This window comes from Stegostoma tigrinum, chromosome 4 (assembly GCF_030684315.1).
Source record: "Stegostoma tigrinum isolate sSteTig4 chromosome 4, sSteTig4.hap1, whole genome shotgun sequence".
Lineage (NCBI taxonomy): Eukaryota > Metazoa > Chordata > Chondrichthyes > Orectolobiformes > Stegostomatidae > Stegostoma > Stegostoma tigrinum.
In genome coordinates, this window is record NC_081357.1 from 76,718,368 (window position 1) to 76,744,919 (window position 26,552).

A 26,552-nucleotide genomic window follows, 5' to 3' on the forward strand; every position below is an offset into this window, starting at 1 on the left:
ATGTCTTTTAAATGTTTATTTGAACTCCCCTCTACCTGTTCCTCTGGCAGCTCATTCCTTACAAGTACTATCCTCTGAGTGAAGAAGTTACCCTCCAAGTCCCTTCTAACTCTTTCCCCTTTCATAATAGACTGTCATGATTTTACAAACATTTATATCGTCACCCACCTGCCTCTGCTCCTGGGGAAAATAGTCCCAGCCCATTCAGCCTCTCCCCATAGCTGAAACCCTGCAGTCCCAGCAACATACTTGTAAACTTTTTCTTTACCCTTTCTCGTTTAATAACATCCTTCCTATAACAGGGTGATCAGAACTGAATGCAGTATTCTAAAGTGGCCTCACCAAAGTCTTGTACAGCTGCAACATGATGCTCCAACTCCTATTCTTGGTGCTCTGACCAAGGAAGGCGAGTATGCCAAACACTGCCTTCTTCACCTTGCCTATTACGTTTATCTGTTGTCGGAGTAATGCTGTCATTACCCTTGCTACCTCTCTGATGAAGGGTCTAGGCCCAAAACGTCAGCTTTTGTGCTCCTGAGATGCAGCTTGGCCTGCTGTGTTCATCCAGCTTCACACTTTGTTGCCCTTGCTACCCAGTTGCCTTGTATGGCTGCGGCCTTTTTTCCTCATGTAAATCTCACCTAATTTATTGCTGAAGCTTTGATATCTGATCAAACCTTGGCCAATTCCTGACTGAGAACAGTTCCCTTACTGCCCAAGTGTGACAAACTATAGCCCACCCTGGTTTCCCATGCACTTTTTCTGCAGGTCTGGTTACCTTTCACCTAGGTGTACAGCTATGAGCTGTTAACGCTTTCACAGACCTGTTCTGACTGACATCTGTTTAAACGCTTTCAGCTGCTGACTAGCTTAGCCTTTCTTGAAACAGCAGTGTGTTTAACTATCTTATCTGCAAAACATTTCCTTTTTCCCCTTCCTGGTTTCTCTTCATGTTATGGTTAAACTCACACTGTTGAGGAGGCCAACACTGTCATCTTGTTATAATATGATGTGATACCTGGGTATCAAGTGCTGGTGCCTTGTGTTTGGGTAGAGTACTTCTCCTCCAGTTTGGTTAAGGACTGTTTATTAGTCTGTGGTGGAGGATGGACTATGACTAAGCTGGAGCAGAATATGCTCGTCTTCAAAGCAGGATACAGTTTATTATATCTTGGTAATTCTACACAGGTTTCAATGGCTTTTGGCCATATTAAAACGTCTAATGAAGTAGTTAGGACAAACATCTTCATCAGAAGACTCTGCCAGACTCCAACTTCCTTGAACTACCAAATGCTCCACTCAGTGTCTGTATCATGTATCACATTGGGCAGAGTTTTCCCTTGGATTAACTTTATCGCGTAGAGTAACTTATATAAAGCTGATATTTCCAACATAGCTCATGAGAACTAGGTTGGCACTTTGAAGGCTTGTGCACTCTCTGTGATGCGTCTACTTCTAGGGTTCCTAAAATAGTCTCTACCTGTGTGCAAAGCCTCCTGAATGAGCCTTCGCCATTCAGGTTAGCCATAGGCCAGATACTCCTGTGAGTTAGCAAGAGTGTTTAATTATTGCAGAGATGCTTTGAGAGCATCACTAAACCATCTTCACAGACTCATGAGTAGTGTGTCCTGCCCAGAAGAGCTGCTTTGAGTGGCTAGTACCTGAGTATTGGGCTTGCGGACCTGAGAGAGAGTGCTGCTAATGAACCACCTGTTGTCGCCACCAGATTACAACTTTGTTACTTTGCCATTGTCTTTTTTTTTAAACTGTTACTGTTCCAGATTGTCCAGCTTTCCAAAGCATATTGGAACTGATATGTTGTCAGCATAGTGGGAGTAATTGGCAACAAAATACAATGAAACAAGCAGAACTTGGAAGGCTGGGCACTTAATGTCTACTATAATTCTGTGCATATGATGGATTTGTAAAGAAACTGATTTGGGGAAGTAAATTAGTACTGTATCTCCTTTCAGGAATTTGGTACGTCATCATTGTCTGTCCACATTGCTTTGGAACCAAATGTCGGTGCCACAAATGTTGTTGGTTGTGCACGCATTGTGGCCTTTCCGTCACCACCCTTATTCCACCCCTTTGCTCACAGAGTGGGTTAAGTGAGTCAGGAAGGTCCCATTCTGAGAACACCCTGAGTCAGCAGTTTTGCAATTCATTGCCGTGACCCTGGTCCACCATACAAAAGAAACATAAACTTATATGAAATAATTACACGAGTCCTGTGAGGCTATCAACAATAACATCTCAGTAATGTGATTGCAGGGGCTGAATATTTTACCCTCCTCCCTCCCTTGCAGTTGCAGCAACAACAAATGCAGCCACAATTTATTACATGATTTCCTGGCATTTGTTTAAACATAAATTGAAAATTGTAGATAGCTTAGTAATAATGCGAAAGGAATGTTCTAGGATAAGGTTTTACAATTGAATCTAGTCTCATGTTTCTTGTTGCTCCATTACAGGTGGTAAATTTCCCCACCAGAGCCACTCTTCTGTTCTCCTAATGTGGAGTTACACGCAGTTGGTGGCACTTGGCTTAAAAAAAATCCAACTTCATCTCACTTGTCAGCTTTTGGTGTATAACCTGTTGATATTGTCTCTGAATTTTTTTTAAAAATTAAAATTACATTAAGGCAGTGAGTTCCAGACTCTCTGGTCTACCTGGGGCAAATTTTAGCCCTTCACTCACCTCTCCTCATTCTTCCAAGTGCTATAATCTAAATCCTTATTAGTTAGTTGCTTCCCTGTTCTGGGAAAGAGGTCTTTGCTATCCTTTCTATCTCTGCCGTTCATAAACGTTACATGCTGCAATTAAATTTCCACTTGGCTTCCTTTGTTACAAAGGAAACAGGCCCAATACCCCTTCATAGTTAAAGTTCTCTATTCTTGGGAAAATCCACATAAATTCCCCCCATTCTCTGCTAGTAAGACCACATCCTTTCTGTAATACAGTGACTGCAGTAATATGCAATACTCTAGCAGTATCCTAACTTGCATTTCATCTTGCATAATCTCTCTGCCCATTTTTCCCCTTGTTTAAGGGTGTATCTGAGCTGTATTCCTTTTATTAATTACCTTATCTACCTGTCCTTTTACCCCGAAGGAATTGTGGACATGTCTTCAATGTTCCCTTATTCCTCAGTGCCATCCAGTATCCTATCACCTAGTGTGTATTCGCTTGCCCAGTTTATTCTGACCAGTAACTACTCAGTTGCTCTCAACAGGTCGCCTGCTCAGTATTTATATGTGTTAGTGTATAATGTGCTTCCTATGTTGAGATTATTGAGTTTTCAGAAGTCAATGTTTATAATGGCAAAATTCAGTGTCAACATTTGTGACACTTTTCCGTTTGCCGTGCTGAATCTAAGAATTGTAAAACACTATGCAATAAAAAGAGAATTTAATTAACCACAGCAGTTATAAAATGAAGACTCAGGATTTTATTTCAAAAATGAATGAGGTTTTAATTTAAAAAAGAAACAATTTGTGGCAAGCAAATTGGTTAACATTTTCATTGAGTTTCATGAATGATTTCTCTTCACAAGGCCCAGTGTGTTTTCTTTTTCAATTGTCTCAAGTCCATTTCATTAAGGAAACACTGCATCTTTATGGTACCCCATTCTGTCCAAATCTCTCTCTTGCTGGAAGCTGAAGTACTCGCCGCTGCTCTGACCTCCTGGGGATCCTAGTGCCTACACCATCTTTAAAAACATGACCCAGTCCCACACTGACAGCCAGCGCTGTGCTTCAAAGTTCATGGCATTTGTCCTGGACGTGGCAGATCAGAGAAAATTGGTGCTGTGTTCTGCGAATAGGGACCTGGAGGTATCGGTGGATGGGGCAGTGCTGAGGAGTCTAAGTCTTCCAGGATCAGCAAAGATGCTATGCTGTCATGGCCTCATCAACCTGGCCCAAGATTGCAAACCAAGTCATTGTGGTCTCAACTGTATGGAGGAATGTTCGGCTGTGAAGAACAAGGTCAATGACCAGTCTTTGCTGTGCTACCTCACTATTTCTAGTACTGCACCCACCTCCCACAAAGCCTTATGTTCTACTACTCTCACTATATCGTGTGCCATATCTTCCTTCTGTCACTCACCCAAATGCCACACATCACTAATACAACGTGGCCTCTGTACTGCCCACTCACTCATTTGGGACACCCTACAACCTGTGCCAGCAATGCCTCCTGTGTTTCTTCATACTCAACCTCTCCCTTTGTATCATTCCAGGAGAAAATGGTGGGGTGTTGAACAGTTGACTCCTCACTTCCAGTGAAGAAAAGATGTTAGAACTTGCAGGTAAAGTTTGGGACTGTTCCCGTGGAAATGCCAAAACATTCATGTCCTGGCCATCATGTTGAATGCATTATTCATTGTTGTGATGCTTTCTCAATATCACCACTCTGTATGTATCTTCACATCACAATGTCTATCCTTTGTTCATGATCCAATCTCTGTTTTGTCTCCTATAGGCAGGTCTGACCTGCATACCAGAGGATGTGGTAGAAGCTGGTACAATTACAACTCACACCTGAGTTCCAAGCTCTCAACAATATGGTTCATTCTGAGCTGCTGTTTGAGCATTAGGGATAGGCAATGAATGCTGGCCAGCCAGTGACTGAGCAAATAAAAATGAAAGGAGCACTATTAGCACAGTCCCTGCAATGAAGAAGGCAGTGCTGTAAAACTTGCCCAGATCCTTCTGAGACGAAAGAATGGATGCCCCAGGAAGCACTTGCAAGGCTTCTGCACCCTCACCAGCTCAGAGGCCAATGCCCCTTGGTGACTGTGTTAGTTAGATTAGAGTCAGGAGTACCTGCAGTGTCAGGAGCAGCTCACTGGCACGTCTCTGCAGCTGGCTGAGGGAGTAAGGCTTGAGGTCGCTGGCTGTCACAGGACTGCCTGAGGCTAGGCACTGCTTAGTCCCAGGGAGGAGATTACCCTGTGGTGTCAGCAATTCGTGATTTCGGTTATGTGCGCAAGCAGGCAGAGCAGCAGGTAGTTCTGTTTAAGTTGCAGGACTGCAGCAACGCTGTTGGAACCTTGCTGCCTGTGACATGCGAGCATCCAGCGACCTCCATGGACAAGTTGGCGGTGGCTGCTGTGGAGAGTGCACGTAGATGCACATGCCCGTTCTGACCAGAAACTGCATCCTGAGGCACTTTAGAAGTTGCCCTGTGGGAAGTCTAGCCGAGGGAGGGTCCATATACCTCTGGGTGGGACACATTGAGCAGTTGTTGCCTTCATGGGTCAGAACATTGAGTATAGGAGTTGGAACATGATGTTGCACTGTGCAGAATATTGGTGAGGTTACTTTTGGAATACTGCGTATAATTCTAGTTACCCTTCTTTAGGAAGGATGTTGTTAAACTTGAGAGGATGCAGAAAAGATTTACCAGGATGTTGCTGGGGCTGGAAGGAAAGGCAAAATAGACTGACATTTTTCCCTATAGCGCCAGAGGCTGAGGGGTGACCTTAAAGCTGTTTATATAATTGTGAGGAGCATGGATAGGGTGAATAGCCATGGTCTTTTTCCCAGAGTGGGAGAGTTCAAAACTAGAGGTCATAGATTTCAAGTGAGGGGTGGGGGCGGTGGGGAGAAAAGAATTAAGAAGAACCTGATGGGTAACATTTTCACGCAGAAGTTAATGCACGTATGGAACGATCTACCAGAGCATGTGGTAGAAGCTGGTACAATTACAACATTTAAAAGGCAACTGGGTGGATATTTGAATTGGAAGGGTTTAGAGGGATTTGGAGCAAATGCTGGCAAATAGGGCAAGGTCAGATCAGGACGAGTGTTTGGACTGAATGGTGTTTTCCTCCTGATGTACAACTCTGTGTGTAAGTCCTCTGGACACGCGATTAACCAGAGTTGGCGGACCAAACATCCGCGGTCAAATGACTCCAGTGTGGGACAAGGTCCCTGTACAGCAGCTGTGGAAGTTGGGGATGCACAGAGATGTGATGAGAGGGACGAAGAAGGACATGGGTGGCACAGGTAACACAATGTTAAATAGTTTGTCACATATATAAATATACGTTGGCCCCAGGCATAATTGTCTGTCAAACCTCAACCACAGAATTGAAGTTAACCACCCTGAGTACTGCCCAATGTTCGAAGATCTAAGATGTGTCCACATTCCCCCCACTCAAACTATCTGAATCTTAATCTCTCCACTTTACTCCTCTAAATCCAGATCTATCAGGTAAACATGCCAGATATAATAGTGTACTGACTCCCACCCACCCTGCTGTCGAAGCCAGGATATTGCTGTTCTCTCATCACTCCTAGTTTCGTCTGTGTATTGAGTTGTCCTGCTTCACGATCGTCATCCTCTCAGCATGTTGCTTCTAATCCCCACACTTAAATTCCCTGGCTTCCTTCTTGTAGCACTTGCTGTAAATAATCCTCCTTGAATTTTGGCAGACACTTCCAGTGTTGCCTGTGTTGCCAGTGTTCCCTTCAGTGATTTAGATGAACAGTCCTGAGTATGAATGACAGCACTCCTGATTGACCCATTTATAACTTCTTGACTCTGTCCCCAGGGACTTCCCGGGCTGGTTGCACTGGATCCACGGGGATGGATTTTCCTTCCTCATAGCACTATGAGAGTACCTACATCATCTTGACTGCAACAGTTCAAGAAGATAGCTCTCACCACCTTCTCAAATGCAACTGGGATGGAGATTAATATTGGCCCAGCCATCAATATCTATATCCTGTTAAAAACAACATGCTCCCTTCCCTATTTTCCTACATGTAAATTTGGCAAACTATAGCTCAGGTCTGATCAGATAATGAAACAGAAACAGAAATTGCTGGAAAAGCTCAGCAAGCCTGGCAGCATCTGTGCAGAGAAGTCAGACTTAATATTTTAGGTTGAGTGACCCTCAGAACAGATGCTAGCTAGGAACCTGTTGGTTTATATGCAGAAGATAGGGGGGTGGGAATGTGTGGTGGGGTGGGGAATGGTAGGCATAAGGAGTAAATGATAGTTGGGAATATAGCCCAGAGAGAAAGACCAGTGGGACAGAAAAAGGAATGGATAACAATCTGGCTAGGAATCTGAATAACTGCTAGTGGCTAACAATGGGTATGTGTAATGGAAGACTATATGATAACAAGGCCTGGTATGTGGGGATAATAAAATGTGAGGCTGGATGAACACAGCACGCCCAGCAGCATCTCAGGAGCACAAAAGCTGATGTTTCGGGCCTAGACCCTTCATCAGAGAGGGGGATGGGGTGAGGGTTCTGGAATAAATAGGGACAGAGGGGGAGGCGGACCGAAGATGGAGAGAAAAGAAGATAGGTGGAGAGGCTCCACACTGCCCTTCAACCCCACCACACCCGGCACCTTCCCCTGCAACCGCAGGAAATGCTACACTTGCCCCTACACCACCTCCCTCACCCCTATCCCAGGCCCCAAGATGACTTTCCACATAAAGCAGAGGTTCACCTGCACATCTGCCAATGTGATATACTGCATCCACTGTACCCGGTGTGGCTCCCTCTACATTGGGGAAACCAAGTGGAGGCTTGGAGACCGCTTTGCAGAACACCTCCGCTCAGTTCGCAATAAACAACTGCACCTCCCAGTCGCAAACCATTTCCACTCCCCCTCCCATTCTTTAGATGACATGTCCATCGTGGGCCTCCTGCAGTGCCACAATGATGCCACCCGAAGGTTGCAGGAACAGCAACTCATATTCCGCTTGGGAACCCTGCAGCCCAATGGTATCAATGTGGACTTCACCAGCTTCAAAATCTCCCCTTCCCCCACCGCATCCCAAAACCAGCCCAGTTCGTCCCCTCCCCCCACTGCACCACACAACTAGCCCAGCTCTTCCTCTCCACCCACTGCATCCCAAAACCAGTCCAACCTGTCTCTGCCTCCAATACCTGTTCTTCCTCCCACCCATCCCTTCCTCCCACCCATCCCTTCCTCCCACCCATCCCTTCCTCCCACCCATCCCTTCCTCCCACCCCAAGCCGCACCTCCATCTCCTACCTACTAACCTCATCCCACCTCCTTGACCTGCCCGTCTTCCCTGGACTGACCTATCCCATCCCCACCTATACTCTCCTCTCCACCTATCTTCTTTTCTCTCCATCTTCGGTCCGCCTCCCCCTCTCTCCCTATTTATTCCAGAACCCTCACCCCATCCCCCTCTCTGATGAAGGGTCTAGGCCCGAAACGTCAGCTTTTGTGCTCCTGCTGCTGGGCCTGCTGTGTTCATCCAGCCTCACGTTTTATTATCTTGGATTCTCCAGCATCTGCAGTTCCCATTATCACTGGTACGTGGGGATTTGAGTAAGGACACAGGGAGAGCACAAGCTGTAAAGCTATTGAACTCCAGAAAGCTGCAGGTTCCCCGAGTGGAAAATGAGGTGCTTGCCGTTCTTCCAGTTCATGCTGAGCTTTGCTGGATTACAGCAGCAAGTCGAAGATAGATGTTGGCCAGGGAACAGGGTGGGGTAATTTTAATGATCCAACATAAGGAATGTTTATTTATTATGCACAGTAGAGTAAATCAAATTGACTGAAGAATGGCACCTGTGATATAGACGATCTCTGGGAGAGGCTGAGATGGCTCATCTACTCGGCACTTCTGGTTAAAGATCATTACAAATGTTTCAGCCTTATCTTTTGCATTTATGTTCTGGGCTCCCCTATCACTGATGATGGGCTAGTTTTAGAGTTGCCTCATCCTGTTTTAATTGTTTAATTGTCCTTCACCACTCAGTGAAAAGTGGCAAGAATATGGAGCTTAGATCTGATCCTGTTGGTTCTGTGATTGCTTAGCTCTGTCTGTCACATACCTCCTGCTGAATGTCATTCAAGTAGTCCTATTTTGTAGATTCACCAAGTTGAAACACCATTTTTATATTTACCTACTGCTCTGCGATGTCCTCCTGCGCTCTTCATTGAATCAGGGTTGATCTTGTGACTTGATGGTAACTGTAAAGTGGGAGATATACTAGGCTATTAGGTTACAGATTGTGATTAAATATTTTTGCTGCTAATGGCACACAATATTGATGCTCAGTTCTGAGACACTAACTCTATTTGAAATTTATTCTATATTTAGCATGGTGATAGCGCTGCACAACATAATGGAGGTTATGCCGATTATAAGATGAACCTTGGTCTCCATGTGGACTTTGTGCTAGTCACTCCAATCTGTGCTGTCATGGATAGATGCAACTGTGACATGGGTACCATATTGAGGGTGAGGTCAAGTAGGTTTTACCCTCTTAATAATTCCCTCCTATGCAGGCACCATCTAGCAGCTCTGCCTGTTGGGACATGGCCAGCTGGATCTGTAATGGTGCTAGCAAGCCACTTTTGGTGATATGGTATATTCAATCTGATACAGCCAGGTTTGTATGGATGAAGTTGAATTTTCTTTTGCCCTAGCAATACAGAGATTGCCAAAGCACTCCCTGTTCTGGAATACAGAAGCGGTCTGTTTTATGGGGATTGAAAGTAATGTGGGCTGAATCTCATTTGTTAATATAGAAATAGATAGATACTCCAGAATGTCGTCATGTTGAAGGACTTTTCTGGGGAGAACTTGTACAGAATTCTGTCTTGAAATATTAAATATGTAGTGTACAGATTTTTACAGGGTAAATTATGCATGGTCTCTCAGAAGACAGCCACATTTGCTAAATAGCTTTTACTCATTCCATGTTCATCCGTGCTTCATGGAAATTGTTAGAATTAATCTTCAATTTTTAAAAGCAAATTTAAAGATCATGGAAACATTTGGAAGACTGGAATGTTGAAAAATAACAAGTGATAATAAGTAAGCATCTGCTTGCTCACTAGTTGTTTATAAGCTTGAAGTGGATGTGATTGAAGCATTTCATTATCGTGGGAGGAAAATGGAGAGGTGAACATATTTGGCTCGTCCCACTGTATGCTTGCGTTCTATTGGCCAATTATACGTCGTACCCATCTATTATTCTGTTCATAACAAGCACCGTTGAGTAATGATCCTGGATTCCCCAGTGTAAGGTTTAGACTGATTTGTAACTGATATTTTATTGACAAACTCATATGAAAGGACCAAGTACACTCTAAAACCAGAGTACATGCCTCTGCTAATTTTAAAGGTTTAATCTTTATTTCTACTTGCAGTCGTGGATAATCCACAGTAAAGCTGTATTGTAATGTGTTCCCATTTATAACTATTTATCCCCTATATAATCTTTTTTTTTATTGGAAGTTATCTTTGGTATCATGTGGTGTGAATGAGTTCATTGGTATAACGCTTAATGTTGCTTTATGGCTTTGTGCATACAGACACACTAGAACCTATGAAAAAATAATCCCTGCAGCTTTTAAATGACACAAAGGCAGTTCCTATCCAATCACTGGCCTAAACCATTTGAATCAACTGTTTGTGCTTATGAGCTATGTAAATAGCTGAAGAATTGAGATTTTCAGATTTTAGAATTATGTTTTCAAAATTTAGATACATTGTGGCAGGCTTTCTCTGCCTTCAAATGCTGCACTGGTTTAAATTTCTCACACTTTTTCATAATTGATAGGGTTTTTTCCCCCTTATTTTGTCTATTCTTTTGTATCTTTGTTTTCATTTCATTCCAAATCTATTCTGACTCTGTTTACAATTGCCTGTTATTGCATGTTACCAGTATCTTCTGTTTAGTACTCCACTCTGGGAATATTAATTAAACAGATGTGGCAGTTGTAAAAAGTAGCCTTATAATAGGCTGGTTTGCTGAGAATCTCAGCAAAGTGATAGCGTATAACTGCTTCCCTTCTGCCTGAGCCATTTCCCTAAGGTATTATCATCTAGGGGTGTCTGATCCCTGACAACTAATGGAATTAGGAAACAGGTGATAATTATATGTTAGTTAATGGGTAATTGGGTGAGCACTTGACCAAGTGTATGTAGGTGAGCAGAAGGGCTCTTGTGATGTAGTGACCCTACAGCTGGGCCAGGAGGTCTGGTTTCAAGTGCCATCTGGCTCTGAGGTGTGCCATAGCATGTCCAAACAGGATGATTAAAATATCTATCTTTGGGCCTTGTGTGTTTCCATTGTTGCCAAGTGTGCCATGCCCAGGGAGGCATTAGCCTAGTCATATTATCGCTAGACCACTAATCCAGAGACTATGATAATGTTCTGCAGACCCAGGTTCAAATTCCACCATAACAGATAGTGAAGTTTGAATTTAATAAAAATCTGAAATTAAAAGTCTGACGGTGAATGCATTGCCAGTTGTTTGAAAATCTCATCTGGTTTACTGATGTCCTTTAGGGAAAGAACCTGCTGGCCTACATTTAACTCCACACTCTCAGAAATGTAGTTGAGTCTTAACTCTCCTCTGGGCAATTAAGAATGGGGTGATAAATGTTAACACGCTTGGTACTTAACACTGGTGTGGCTTCCAGGTCTGGTTGGTTAGTTAGCTCTGAATGACTAGAACGTCAACACTCTTTCATATCTGTCAGTCAGGGCTCCCTGATCAGACCAGGTTGGTAGCTCTAATCAAGGAACTCTTTGATTATAAGGTCCACCTGGCTCATCTCATTACAATCATTATACTTGGCAAGTTTTTTGTTTGTTTATTTACTTATGGGATGTGGATGTTGCTCGCTGGCTGGAATATATTGCCAATCACTGAAAACATAATAATTAATGTTGTCTTGAACTGCTGCAGTCCATTTAGGTCGAAATGAGCTCATTAGTTCTGAGTTAGTTTCTGCCCTTGTTTGTAAACAAAGTAACATTTTGCACCTTAATTGGAGGGAACATTGTATTGTAAGATAACTAAAAATGAACAATAAAGTAGGCTGTGCCAATGTTTTAATAAACCCAGGATTTATTAAAAAATATGCATTATTTATTCAATTACTGTCATGAAGATCTTACTATATGTAAGTTAGCTCTTATTCATGCCTGTTTCGTTCGAAATAATCTGTAATGAATGATGTACAGTAAATCCTCTAGCTGTGAAATCACATGACTTGCTAATTTGCATATAAATGCTAATATAAGTTACAACAAAGATGAACATCTATTAGCAAAAATCATGTATCAGTGATATTTTTAACTATTTTAACCTATTTTTTTAAAATGAGCTCTGCACATGTGAATTTCGTTATTTGAAGAGATTCTCAGGGACAGAAACCTCGCACAAATGTAGGAATGACTGTAGATTAATCAAGACTTTTGAGAAGTGTTGTAAGATTAAACCTTAACATAAGCTTGCCTTGTCTTCCATAAAATAATGTCGTCTTCCCTTCTGTTAATTTTCAGAACTGCCAGAAAACTGGACTGATACAAAAGAGTCCTTACAGGAAGGAATGGTCTTTCACCTTAAGTATCTTGGTGTGACTGTAGTGGATCAGCCGAAAGGAGAAGGGATGGCAGCTGCAGCCATTCGTCGGATAATTACTGTGGTAACTGTTTTATAAAGTTTGGTCAATGCTGTTTGCTGACAGTTTGGTCACAGCATTTTGTGTATAGATTTAGATTTTGGAGCATTGCTGTCATATTAATTCCTGCATCATTGAAACAACTTCAGCATTATCACAAATGTGGGATGGGATTTGCCATTGACTGCCCAAAGAAATACAAACTTACCTGGTTCTTCAACTACAGCAAGACACTTCCTACTTGCACCAGGATTGACCATAAAAAGCTGAATCAGAGGCTGAGCAGCAGGATGATGGTGAGGCTACATCCTCACTGAAAGCATAAGTTGTAGAAATGCCTCTTCAGAGCAGTCTTTAGCTCAGTGGCAGATATATTTTAATATAATTTGAATTATTTGTACATACCTTAAGCACTTTTAAAAAAATCTTTAAGCATTTAAAAAAAAACTTACTGTGCCTGTTAACTGTCCCTGGTGAACAACTTGGCCAAATTGGCTTGATTTTCACATAGGCTGCAAATCCATGTCAGATCTTAGTTTTAAATATTTCACCAGCTAATAAAGAGAAGATCAAACAGTGTTTCTGTGAAATAAATTCAGACCTTGCCTCATTCTGATTTCTCTCCCCATATCTCCTAGGCTGGAGCTGCACTGACATTTTCCATTGATTTGAAAAACACTTCTCCCAATACTGCCTCGCATACTAAACACATGTAGAGAAAGAATATCGCAAAAACTGAGTTTAATCATTTTTTTCTTCATAAAGAAAGACAAATTAGAAAGCAGGAAGTATAAAATTAGTAAGGGCTTCTAAAAGGATATTCTCAAGAAGAAAGTAGCACAAGTAATCATCAGTCTATTAGACGATAGCTTTGGAGAATTAATATTGGGAAACGTGGAAATGGCATAGATTTTGAAGAGATATTTTACACCTGTCTTCATGGTAGGAGAGACAAACAAATGGTAGTAGTAATAGAAAATCAAAGTTAAAAAGAAAGGAAGAATTTGTGCAATATCTAGTAAAAAAAAAGTGCTTGAAAATTAATGAGACTAAAAATTGACAAGCCTGCTGGACATGATAGCCTGCATCTTGGTGTCTTAAAAAAGAAGCAGATGAATTATTTCTAATCTCTGAAAGCTCCTTAGATTCTGGAAAAGTCCCACAGTTTAGAAAACCACAAGGGCAGGACCTCTATTCCAGAACAGTGGGAGACAAAAATCAGACAACTGTAGGACATTTAGCCTAACATTGTTCATTGGGATAAAGCTGAAATTTATTACTAAGGAAGTAGTGCAACACAATTATAAAATCACTAAATAGTCAATCACAATTAACATAGTGCAGGAAAGGTGTTGCTGAGCTACTGCCTTGGCATCTGAGTGTTTTGTCTGCCCATTTCTGACTGTTTCCTTTCATGGGGGAGTCTGGCACTAGGGGCACAGTTTAAAGATAAAACGCCTCCCATTTAAGATGGAGATGAGGAAGATTTTTCTTTCATCAGAATTAGTTTTTGGAGTTCTCTCCACAGTGGGCAATATAGTTGACTCTTAAATGCATGCTGAAATGGCCTAGGAAGCCTCTCAGTTGTATAAATGCTAAAAAGCCCCCAGAAGGAACAAGATCTAGTACCAAAATTGGGAGAACTAATTCTTAGACTAGTTGAGCAAAAGCCTTGACATTGTCGTGGAATCATTACGTACATACAATGACTTTGTCGCAGGCACCGCCGTTGCATTCCTGCAGAAGTGGCAGCACAGAGTGATACATTCAAGAGTTTGTGACCCTGGGAGCCTCTGAACCCCATGAAGTATCACAGTACTGATGATCTAGAGTAGAATGTTGTGGCAATATTTGGCTGGGCTGGATTTGTGTGGAGGACATACCTGGGGAATTTTCCACATTGTCAGGTAGATACCAGTGTTGTAGCTGTACTGGTACAGAGATAGTAAGAACTGCAGATGCTGAAGGTGTAGAGCTGGATGAACACAGCAGGCCAAGCAGCATCAGAGGAGCAAGAAGGCTGACATTTTGGGCCTAGACCCTTCATCAGAAAAGGTCTAGCTTGGTTATGAGTGCAACAAGTTCTGGAGCACACCTCTTTGGAATGTTGTCAGGGCTCATAGCCTTTACAGGATCCAGTGATAGTGGAGGCAGATTGGCGATAGTGGGAGGATCAAAGAATTAATGGTGGCCAGTGGCACCAAGACATTATGTGCTTTCCGGTTGCAGATATGGAAAAGAGGGCTGAGTGGTGTCAATGGTGGTGCATTGTATTTCACAGAACAACAGAATTGTTAAATACAGAGATAATGGGAACTGCAGATGCTGGAGAATTCCAAGATAATGAAATGTGAGGCTGGATGGACACAGCAGGCCAAGCAGCATCTCAGGAGCACAAAAGCTGACGTTTTGGGCCTAGACCCTTCATCAGAACTCTCTGATGAAGGGTCTAGGCCCGAAACGTCAGCTTTTGTGCTCCTGAGATGCTGCTTGGCCTGCTGTGTTCATCCAGCCTCACATTTCATTATCTTGGAATTGTTAAATACGTAAGTTTTCAACCAAGAACACAATTTGATTTCATAATTCTTTAGTTCTTTGAAACTTTGCCCAAAATTATGGATTTAAGAAAGAAGTGAAATTTGACAAAATGATGCAGTGAATACACCCTCTGCTGTAATGAGGTGAGTGTAAATCATTGTCAAACAGGACAGAAATGTTTCTGTAGCTAATTTTTATGGAGGCTCCGGTGTTGTCATGTGCTGTTCAATGCTGGTGTGCTTGATTAAATGCTTTAACATAAACATTTTAAGCTACCTAGATGTCAATTTCTTTCATTGCTTTGGAAATTAATGTTTGTTTTTATGATTGTTTCTTTTCTAGTCTCACTTAATCGTAGACTTTGAAGATTTTCAGGTTTCGTGATGGCACACTGGTTAGCCCTGCTGCTTCATTGTGCCAGGAACTTGGATTTGGTTCCAGCCTTGGGTTACTGTGTGTGGAGTTTACATGTTCTCCCCGTGTCTGGGTGGGTTTCCACAAGGTGCCCTGGTTTTCCTCATATTGCTCAAGGATGCACAGGTTGAGGGGATTGGCCATGCTCAATTGTCCCATAGTGTTCCAGGCTAGGTGGATTTACCATGGAAATATGGGGTTATGGGGTGGGCCCAGTTGGAAAGCTCTTCAGTGAGTCAGTGGGCTGAATGGTCTCTTACCACATTCTAGGGATTCTATAATTTTAACTGGTATCTTTACTTTTGCAAATTGCAGTGAAAATTTTTAACTAATTTGATGTACAAAACGGAGATCCAACATGACAATTACACTTGTGTTCTGGGCCTGTTTGTATTAACCCTAAATGAAAATAAGCTTAGGTTCTCGGTTATTAGCCTAAGTTATTGAATTACAGGCCCCTCACCACCACTTTCTAGAATGACCAACTGCCCACCATTGTCCAGAGCCTGTTGAGGCACATGTCAGCTTTCAGTTTTTGGGATAAGTTTGATTGCCAGAACTCGTGGTGACATCAAGGTCTTCAGTATCAGTCAGTCTCAGTATTTGATGCTATTTTCCCTCAATCTAGGCCTTTGGAGCAATCTGTCCTCTAGTGTAAATCATGCTGCAATGAGCACAAAATTATTTTTGTTATTAAAGTTAAACATAAGATGGAACAAGCACCACTTTTAATTGTTTATAATGAGAAAATAGTTGATCATGCTGTTCATTCTCTCAAGATTGGCTCTCCGTTCCTGCTGAAATACGTGTGAAAAGCTGTATCTCTGATTTGAGTTTAGAGTAATATCGTATAGGGATTTCTGTTCGCTGACAAAAAATAAAAACAGTGTGCAGTTTAAACTGGTAGAGAGTCCAAATTCAGCTTTAAATTTACTAGATAATGCTGCCTTGCAGTCATGTTTGAATGGAAATGCATTAGGGAAACTTGTTTTTCTGTTGCTGTTGGCCTTTTGCCCATCGTTTAGTAAAAGGCATATTTGACAGCAAAGTACAACTTTCTGTTCTTTTGACCAGTTCATCATTCATTTCTTTGTGAGTAGTGATTTTGAAAGAAGCATCTCTCCGAAGTGCCATAATGGAGACGAGCTACAAAATATGCAGCCACTTCAAACAAGAGCGGTGCAGAACTGTAGAGTTCTAAATGATGCAGTGTGTTAAATTTTATTTTAATTTATCTAAAAACAATGGAAATGTAAACTTTGACAGCTCTTGTCAAGATGCTTTAATACCTAGATGCTTTCCTTGTCTGACCTCAGCTTTCTTCTTCAAAGATTTTTTGCCTTCCTGTTTTTTTCCTTTTGCCCATACAAAAGCCCTTACTGCATGATTGTGCTTAATCTATTGTTGCTTGCAAACAAAGAGAAGAACGGCCAGACCTCTACCAAATGCCTGGGATAAATAGCTCTTGAGCACAATGGGATATTTCTTGAGAAATGACCCAAGTCAACACCGTGCGAACTATGCAGAACACAGGGAAACACTGGCACAAGTACGCTTTTTTTTAATGACAGCATGTAACTTTTTCTTTTTCCTGGATGCTTTCTGCATTTGTTAAGTTTATTTGTTTGTCAGTAAGTTATTCAAGCACAGATGTGAAGATTTTTGCCTTTAGCCTAAGTAGGTTTGAAATAAACTCTGATATTGTACATGTTGCACACTGTCAAGATCCAGAGCTGTTGTTTGTGATGGTTTACGATGCAAATGAACCCAGGCTTACTTGTATGGTTGAGTTTGCTGGCAAACCAATCTTCTATTCTCCTGTTTCTTGTCTGCAAGCTCGTCTCAGCAACATCATCTGAATACATATTAGGTTCCACGTAAACAGTGATATCCAGCATTTCTACCTCTATTGATTCCTCCATTATTGCTGATTTATTATGCTATGAGTATGAGCTGCAGAACTAAACATAGAAACTGGCCTGCAGCTGAATATTGGGAAGATGGAGGCTGTCACAAAATCCACTGCCTAGACAATTTCCTAACCACTCTTTGAGGCTGAAGCTGGCTGTTTGTAATCTTTTTGAACCTTAGATAAGCTTTAAAATCTGAATTTAATTCAACACTAAGACCACCTGCTTTTACCTGGGTAACATTGCAAGTTTCCATTCCATTCATACTCCCTAGTGAATCCCTCTTCTTCACCTTATCTTTACCTCTGTGCTAGACAATTCTAATACTCACCATGCTTCTACCCTTCACAAAATTGAACTTTATAGAAAACTCTGCTACCCATAACCTAACCCCCACCAAGTTACATTTCCCTTCTGGTTTGTTCCTACAATTTATTCTGCTTATGACAAAAATTTGTTATTAAATTCTAAACTTTGAATTCTGTTCACTGCATTGCTCTCCTGCCTAGCTCTGTAAGCCCTTCCAATCCTGCAGTTTTCTGAAATATGTGTGTCTTCCAATTCTTTATTTGCCTCAGAATTGGTTCTGCTGCTTTAAGCTGAGTAGGTCTTAAACTCTAGAGATTTTCTCCACCCTTCTCAAACAACCTCACTATCTCTCCTTATTTAAGATGCCCCTTTGTACTGATTTTTCTGTCAAAGCTTTCAATCATCCATCCTAATGCCTCATGAGATTTACTGTCAGGTTTAGTTTGATGATGCACCATTGAAGTACCCTGGGACATTGTAGTACAGTGAAGTTGGAAAATAAATACATACTGTTGATTCTTGCTTGAGTAAAACTGTGGCTCAGTTGGCTAGATGGCTGGTTTCTATTGATGACAGTAGTGTGGGTTCAAATCCTACACCTCCTGAGGTTACTGCAAAGGATTCTTCATATTGAACTCATGCTTGCCTGAGGGGTAGTCTCTCTGTCTCGCTTGTGCTCTCTCTGTAGAACCTTTTATAAATCTGTAGGTTTTATTATGTCACCTAAATGATCACTGCACTGTTGTTGTAACAACCTGATCTTTCTGTTACATGGTGAAAATTTTGTCTTTTATTTTTAACTGACTTTTACTTCACTCTGGCCATTGTGAGAACAGCTTTCAATGGATCACACTGGATACTGAAGCCAATAAATGATGATCCCACAAAGCAATCCCTAACACTCATCTGATCGACAGTGCTAATGGCTCTCATTCATTGTAAAAATCAATGCCAAACTTTGTCCAATGAACTAACAGGCCAACAAATTTCATGTTTTTTTTTAACAATTAGTGTAATGAAGGCAGCCAGTCTCTGCTGTATCCCCAAACCGCACTCTGACCAATCAGAATCTCTCTACCTGGACTGAAAATTAAGATTGACACTTAACTGCTCTAATTGCATCTCCCCGAAAATGATAGCCTAACCATTCAGCATTCCCTTTCCAAGCAATAGAAAGTGTATTGGGGGAAAACAAACATAGGCTGTTTCGTACGTTCTCGTCCTGATGAGTGCAAGATGAAAAGGTTCAACTTCTTACCTCCTGTTCGCGATATTTAAAATTTTTGTAGGGCACAGGGCTGTGTTATCATTTTCTCTGCTTAGGTTGATGCTGGATAGTCTGTTCGATTTTGTTTTGATCAGAATCCATAGCAGTTAAGACTGAATGAAATTGAAATTGCTGTGGCTCTGGTGTCACGTGTAGGCCAGACCAGATAAGAATAGGCAGATTTTCCTTTCTAAAGGAAATTACTGAACTGGATGTGTCTTTGTGACAGTGGTTATCATGATTACTGTCACCCCAGATTTTTGCATCCAGATTGTACTGAATTCAAATTTCACCATATCTGATGGTGTGATTTGAATCCCTGTTTCAACAATATTAACCCAATATTACTAGCCCAATGATATCACCTCCCTCAGATGTAGATTACAAGGGAATTGGAAAAGTTTGAGTTGTAACAAATCTGAAATGTAGTGAGGTCACACACAAGACCTTTTGGACTTTGGTTATGTTGGCACTTCTATTCTAAATGTTGCTTAAAATACTGGCATGAGCTGTTTTTGAAAGAAGGGAATTTGCTGTTCATTCTGCAACTTACAGTGAAATGATGCAAATGTGCTAAAGTAAATGTGTGACATATCAAAGGACAGTACTGTGATGGTTGTAAGACTAGAATTGATTTAAAAAAGAAAACCTTATGGACAGAAAGGAGGGAGTACTTGCTAAACTAATCAAAATTAGAAAATCCAAAACTGGTCCGTGTCCCCTTTGTAGTTTATCTCCAATATTTCTTATGCTTTCACCAAACTCCACTTGTCCATGAGTTCCATTCTTTTTCCAGCTGACTCCATTGATGATTATCCCTTTACAAATGCTCTCTTTCAACAGTGCGATCATCACCCTCTCTTCAAAACAAACAATGCTTGACTCTATTATCCTTGCAGTGTCAAGTATTCTGTATCAATCTCCCTCTTCTCTCAAGTCCTTGAATGTGTTATCAACTCTCAATTCTGAGGGCATATTTTCTGGTGCTCCATGTTTTTATCTTGCTAAATTGATTAAAAAGAAGTTGCAGAAGGATACAGAGCTTCAGGTGCAGACTTCATTTAAATGAGTTTAAGGGTTTTTTCCACATCACCATCCTGGGCAGTAAATTCCAGATCCAAACTTTTTGTTTGTTCATTCATGGAATGTGGGTATTGTTGGCTGGGTTACCATTTATTGCTTATCCCTTTTTGCCCTTGCAAAAGTGGTGGTGAGCTATATTCCTGAACCATTGCAGCCTATATATTGTAGGTTGACCCACAGTGCCCTTAGGCAGTTCAAAGATTTTGACCCATTGACACTGAATGAATGACTATATGTTTCCAATCAAGATAGTGATTGGCTTGGAGGGGAACTTGGAAGTGGTGGTGTTCCCATATATCTGCTGCCCTTGTCCTTCCACTTGGAAGCGGTCATAGACTTGGGAGGTCCTCTCGAAGCATCTCTAGTGAATTTATGCAGTGCATCTTTTAGATATTGCACATTGCCACTTTGGGCATCAATGGTAGAGGGAGTCAATGTTTGTGGATGTGGTGCCAATCAAGCAGGCTTCTTGAGCATTGTTGAAGTTGCACCCATCCAGGCAGTTGGGGAGTATTCCATCACACTCCTGACTTGTGCCTTGTAGCTGAAGGGGCAGTTTCTGGGGAGTCATTCCAGGATTTCTAGCCTGTAACTTGCTCTTGTAGCCACAATATTTATAGAGCTATTCCAATTCAGTTTCTGATCAATGCTAACCCCAGGACGTTGAGTGGGAGATTGTGATGAAAATGCCATTGAATGTCAAAGTGATGATTAGATTCTCGCTTGTTGCAGGTGACTTTGCATGGCATTTGTGTAGCAAATGTTACTTGCCACATATCAACCTAATCCTGGATATTGTCCAAGCCTTTGTCCATTTTGGATACAGGCTGCATCAGTATCTGAGGAGTCACGAATGGTGCTGAACATTATGTAATCACCTTGGTGAAAAATACTTTCTTCATTTCTCTTCAGCCCTTCTACGAATCACCCTAAATCTGTGTCCTGTGTAAATGACCTCTGCACTAGGAAAAACAGGTCTTCCCTCTCCCCTCTTAATCAAGCCCCTTATTATTTTGTCACTTCAATTACATCATCCTTCAGTCACCACTTTTCTCACAAAAATGATCTTAGCCTATCTAATCTTTCAATATTGTAGCTAAAGTTTTCAAGCTCCAGAAACATTATTAAGAATCTCCTTTGTACTCTCGCTGAAGTATAATTCTTATAATGTAATGATTAGGTCTGTAAACTAAAACCCCTGCCCGTGACCTAAGCAGTGTCTTGTACAATTCCAGTATTGCATCTTCCTTTAATGTTTAATACATTGCCTTATGAAGGAAAACATCCTGTTTGGTTCCTTTACGTGTCTGTCCTTTTAACTTACTGTTCATCCTGCCGCCTTCAGAGATCTATGAACATTCACTTCAAGGTTACTTACTTCCTATCTCCATTTCTTTTGTCTTTTTCTGATTTTATTTTTTGCTCTCCTCAAATACATGACCGTTTAATTCTCTGAATTGAAATCCATTTGCCAAACTTCTGGCCACTCAAACAACCATCCTGTTTAATATCAACTGCCCAGCCAACTACTTTATTGTCTGCAAATTTCCAAATCATGCTTCCCACATTAAAGCATAAATCATTAGTATATGCTATAAACAGCAAGGGGCCTAATATTAAGCCCCGTCAAATATCACTGAAAACTGCTTTCTATTCACTAAATTATCTGATGAGCATTACCCTTTATTTCATGTCACTGAGCTAATTTTGGATTGAAATCCTAAATGCCCTACTAAGATCAATGTAGACATTATCCACCACACTAGTCCCATCAATCGCCTTGTTACTTTGGCAATTAAGTTAGTACGGCACACTATTCCCTTAACAAAAGCATGCTATCCATATTAATATATGCCTTTGAGTGACCATTTATCCTTTATTTCAATATTGATTTTGTTAATTTGCCCATCATTGTTGATAGCTTGACTCCCCTGTAACTATTTGCCCTATTGTTTGTAGTGTTTCTGAGTAATGGTACACTATCTGCAGATCCTCAGCCCTCTGATACCTCATTTGTATCTAGGATTTGGAAATCAATCCACAGAGCACTTGTTACTTCCTCCTTTACTTCCTTTATCAGCCAAGAATTGATTTTTCCACCTTCACAGAATTCAATCTCTCCAGTATATCTCCCTCAAGCTTATCTAATATTCCATAGTCCTCTTCTTGAGCTAGTATGTCTGCATTGTCTTTCTTATGAAGCCAGAGGAAAAATTCTCATTAAGAACCTTTCCCTCATTTTCTGTATCTATGCACAAGTTACCATATACAGCCCTCCGGCCTAACCCTTCTCTTGTTATCCTCCTGCTTTTAATGTACTGATAAAAACACCTTTGGGTTTTCCATAATTTGCTGGCCAGTACTTCATTTTGCTCTGTTTTTGCTTTCCTAATTTCCTTTTTCACTTCATCACTCTGCTTTCTATACTACTCTAAGCTTCCTCAAGTATTACTATATTTTTAAAACTGTCATAAGTTTAAATATTCCTTCTGTGTCTTGCACTGTGTTCTTCTGAAGAATTGTGGGACTCCAGATTTCGCAGTATCATCCTTAATTTTAGTGTCTGCCGATCCTTACAGTTAAATGCCTTCCACTAATTTGTCATTGACTTCCTCTCAAGCAGCTGCACCCTGTCCATTTCTGCCAGTTCACCACAGATTTGTAAAGTAGCCTTCCTTCCAGTTAAAACTTCTATTCCTGACTGATTTTTGCCCTTTTGATAATGATGCTAACCCTACAGTATTATGAGCACAGTTGGAAGGCCACCCGTCACTAGTTCAATTTCCTCAGACTAAATAAAAGATTGCACCAGAGATAGCAGGAACTGCAGATGCTGGAAAATCTGAGATAACAAGGTGTGGAGCTGGATGAACACTGCAGGCCAAGCAGCATCAGAGGAGCAGGAAGGCTGACGTTTCGGGCCTAGACCCTTCTCCAGAAAATTATTTTCTTCTTCTTTTTCTGAAGAAGGGTCTAGACCCGAAATGTCAGCCTTCCTGCTCCTCCGATGCTGCTTGGCCTGTGGTGTTCATCCAGCTCTACTCCTTGTTATCTCAGAAGATTGCATTATTTCACATTAGATTTGTTACATGCTGGCTAAAAAAGTTCTCTGGAATACAGTTCAAGAATTGTGTGCCCTTTGTTGTATTCCAGTCAATATTTAGGTCATTGAAATCCTTAACAATTATTGCTATATTTTTCTGCACTCAGAAATTTGGTTACATACTTGTACACGTCTAACAGTATGGCTGCTTCTTTCATTCTAAGCGTAGTCCACATGGCCATGTTTGATGCTTCATTTAGTATATAATCTCTCTTTGCTGTGATTGATTCTTTAGCCAATAATGCTCTACCTCCACCTTTTTAAAAAAATTTTCTTCATTATCTTCATATTTTTATGCACATTTCATGTTGACTAACAGCCAGGAGGATATCTAATGAGGAAAGATTGGGAAGGCTTAAGTCTCTTGGTGTTTTGAAGAATGAGGTGATCTTTATTGAAACATACAAGATCCTGAGGGGGGATGTTTCCTCCGAGAGAAAAGACTAAGACCAGGGAGACACCCTTCAAAATAAGGGGCTTCCCATTTGAGACATAGAGGAAACTTTCTCCCCCCTCTGGGTCATGCATGTCCAACTCTGTTTTCCACAGGACAATGGAGGCAGAATCATTGAATATTGTTTTAATGCAAATTTTTTAACAAAGGAGTTGTAGCTATTTTTATGCAGTAGACAGGAATATAGTTTTCGGGATACAATCTGTTCAGCCACAATCTTATTGAATGGTGGAGCAGGCTAATGAAACCAAACAGACTATTCCTATCCCTCTATATGTAAGTACATTTTCACAGCTTGCATCAGTTGATTTCTTGTCTCACTACCTGTGAGAATAAATAAGACAAATATTGATTTGGAACTCAGTTTCTTAATTGAGGGTGTTGTGAGTTGCCAGCAGAATCAACTAAGTGGATTCATGACTTCATCAAAATAGCAAAAGCAAGAATTTGACATTTGAAATAAAAAGCCATAAGTTATTATATGATAATCAAACTGATGGCAGCTTCCACAGTGATTTTATTAATGTGCATAGTGTATAGCCTCATTACCTGCATCTAATAACTTGTCTCTTTGTTGTTTGCATTTTTCAATATTCCTAGTTGTACTTCATGCTTCCAAAACCAAAATTTAATTTATTAAACTGTATAGGCAATTTCAAGTCTCTGGGGTGGATTTTCTGGAATAGGGATGGACATTAAGTGCTGGACCAGCCAGTGATGCTTAAATTCCACATGCAAATTGCAAAGAAATGGGAAGAGATCATTTAATCACATCTGTTGGGTTGATTTGAATTTGTATTCTAGAGGTGGAATGCCTATATATAACACACAGGAAAGGTTTGAAGTTTGGGATGTTGGTGGACTGGGAGCCAGATAATCTGGATAAGCATGTGAATTGTTACGTCACAGAAGTGGAGGCCATTTGGTTCACTGTCTGTAAAGTCTCTCCAATGAACATTGTGACTTCGTGCCATTCGTCTGCATTTTCCGATACCCTTGCAAATTATTTTTGTTTACATAATCATCCAATGGCCTTTTGAATACCTCCATTGTCTCTGCCTCCAATAGGTAGTGCATTCCAGACCTGAACCATTCAAGTGAAAATATTTTCTTTTTCAAGCACTACGTTCGCTTTCTTTTGCACATTAATTTAAATGTGTGACCTCTTGTTCTCAAATCTTTTGTGAATAGGACCAGTTTCTCCCTATTTAATCTATTCAGACCTGTAATAATTTTTCAAAGCTTCTGACAGAACTCCTGTAACCTGCCTTCTCTCCAAGGACAACAATCCTAACCTCTCCAATATATCCATGTAACTGAAGTTTGTCATTCCTTGGAATCATGTGTAGTAAATCTCTTCTGTGGTCTGTCTGATGCTATAGTCTATAGTTTGGCACACAGAAGTTTACGTGGTACTCTAGCTGAGGTTCAAAATATATCTTGTATAAATCCAACACATTGTCCTTACTCTTGTACCCAAAACCCAATTAATAAAAGAACAGGATTCAGTATGCTTTATTGCCTGCTGTCTCTGCATTCAGTGATCTGCGCATGTATACACCTGGGTCCTTTAGCTCCTTCACCTTCTGTACACTCTATTTTACATTTTGTCTCAGTTCCTACCAAAATCCATCATCTCACATATCTCATGAAATCTATCTGCCTTCTCCACTAGTTTGTCCATGACCTTTTGAGTTCTACATTGCCCACCTTCAGGATTACAATGCTTCAAAGTTTCATATCATCTGCAAACATTAAAGTTGCTCCATTAACACCAAGATCCAGATCATTAATATATTTAAGGAAAAAACAAGGTTCGAATGTTGCCTGGGAAACTCCATTACAAACCTTTCTCTGACCTGAAAAATATCCAAAATATAATCACCTGACAGCATTGGCAATGTCAGATGTTGCTTAATTGTGGGACACAGCTGTAGTGTATCAGTAACACTTGGAGTGTGCAATGAGAACCAACACGTTACCCAGTACTGCGTGCTGCATAGGTGATGCGTGTGTGCGTGTGTACACGTGGATTTTATTTACTTATTTAGTGAATGCAAATCGTCAAAGCCAGGTAATGACCACCTCACTTGCTGAATTAAAAACAATTAGTCTGTAGAGAGGACACTGTTTGGTCACATGCAGCATTCTTTGATTCTCTTCAAACGTGCATTTGGGGTTTGTATTGAAGCCTCAGTGGAGGTTGGCTGTACAGAGCTCCAGCTTAACATGAACCTGTTTAGCATGGATTGCTGTCAGCATGGTGGTTCAAAACCTGCTATTTCACTTACGAGGTTTGTCACAAGGAACTGTGACAGAGCGGGTGACAAGCCTGGTATCATGTGATGCCTTATGTGTTTAAGTGCTGTACAGCTAACACTTCACTTACACTAGATGTGAAAAACAGGTACTTTGACAAGATACCACAGAGCAACTGCATCTTTGTTAATGGATTCATCCTTAGCAAATAATCGCTCCTTAAACACATTTTAAGGCAGTTAATGTACTATTTATCAACCAATTAGTACCATAGATTTGAAAGGATACATGTGTGTTTCTGAATAAACCAACAGTTATTCAAATATAATGTTCTGTTTCATTTTGAAATGTGTGGTGCTTCCTGTTGTAGATAACTGTTATTGAATGTGAAATGCCTACTTGTCAGCTAATCTATATTCATTAATGAAAGACTGAATTTACAGAACACCATTTTGCTACACTCGTTGCCCCTTTAAAAGTATTTGGAAGTTTTGTTGTGGATTCCCTCTCTATGGCCTTACCCGTCCTATCATCACAACATTCTCCAATCCAACAATCATCTGCTCACCTCTGACCCCCAGTTTCTTACAGATGCCAAGCTTTGTTTTCCCATTTGTGGCTGCTTTTTCAGTTGGCCAAGTCCTAAGTGCTGGAATTCCTTTTCTGAACCTCTCCACTCTTCTACCTCTTTATCAGTGCTTTAAGTTGCTCCTTAAAAATTCCCCTCGTTCTCACACACCACCCCACCAACCTCCGGATACAACCACTCTCTCCGTGACTCCCTT

The 26,552-nt window shown here is 40.9% G+C and overlaps 1 protein-coding gene across 5 annotated transcripts in view; it reads left to right on the forward strand.

Annotated features, from left to right (window-relative positions):
• The window catches only part of LOC125452703 (low density lipoprotein receptor adapter protein 1-B-like), a 102,176-nt gene that overhangs the window by 26,621 nt on the left and 49,003 nt on the right, over nucleotides 1-26,552 (forward strand). For all 5 annotated transcript variants that reach the window (XM_048531411.2, XM_048531412.2, XM_048531409.2 and 2 more), the window contains one exon: nucleotides 12,312-12,454. In XM_048531411.2, coding sequence (XP_048387368.1) covers nucleotides 12,312-12,454 — 143 coding nt within the window. The remainder of the gene's footprint in view (nucleotides 1-12,311; nucleotides 12,455-26,552) is intronic.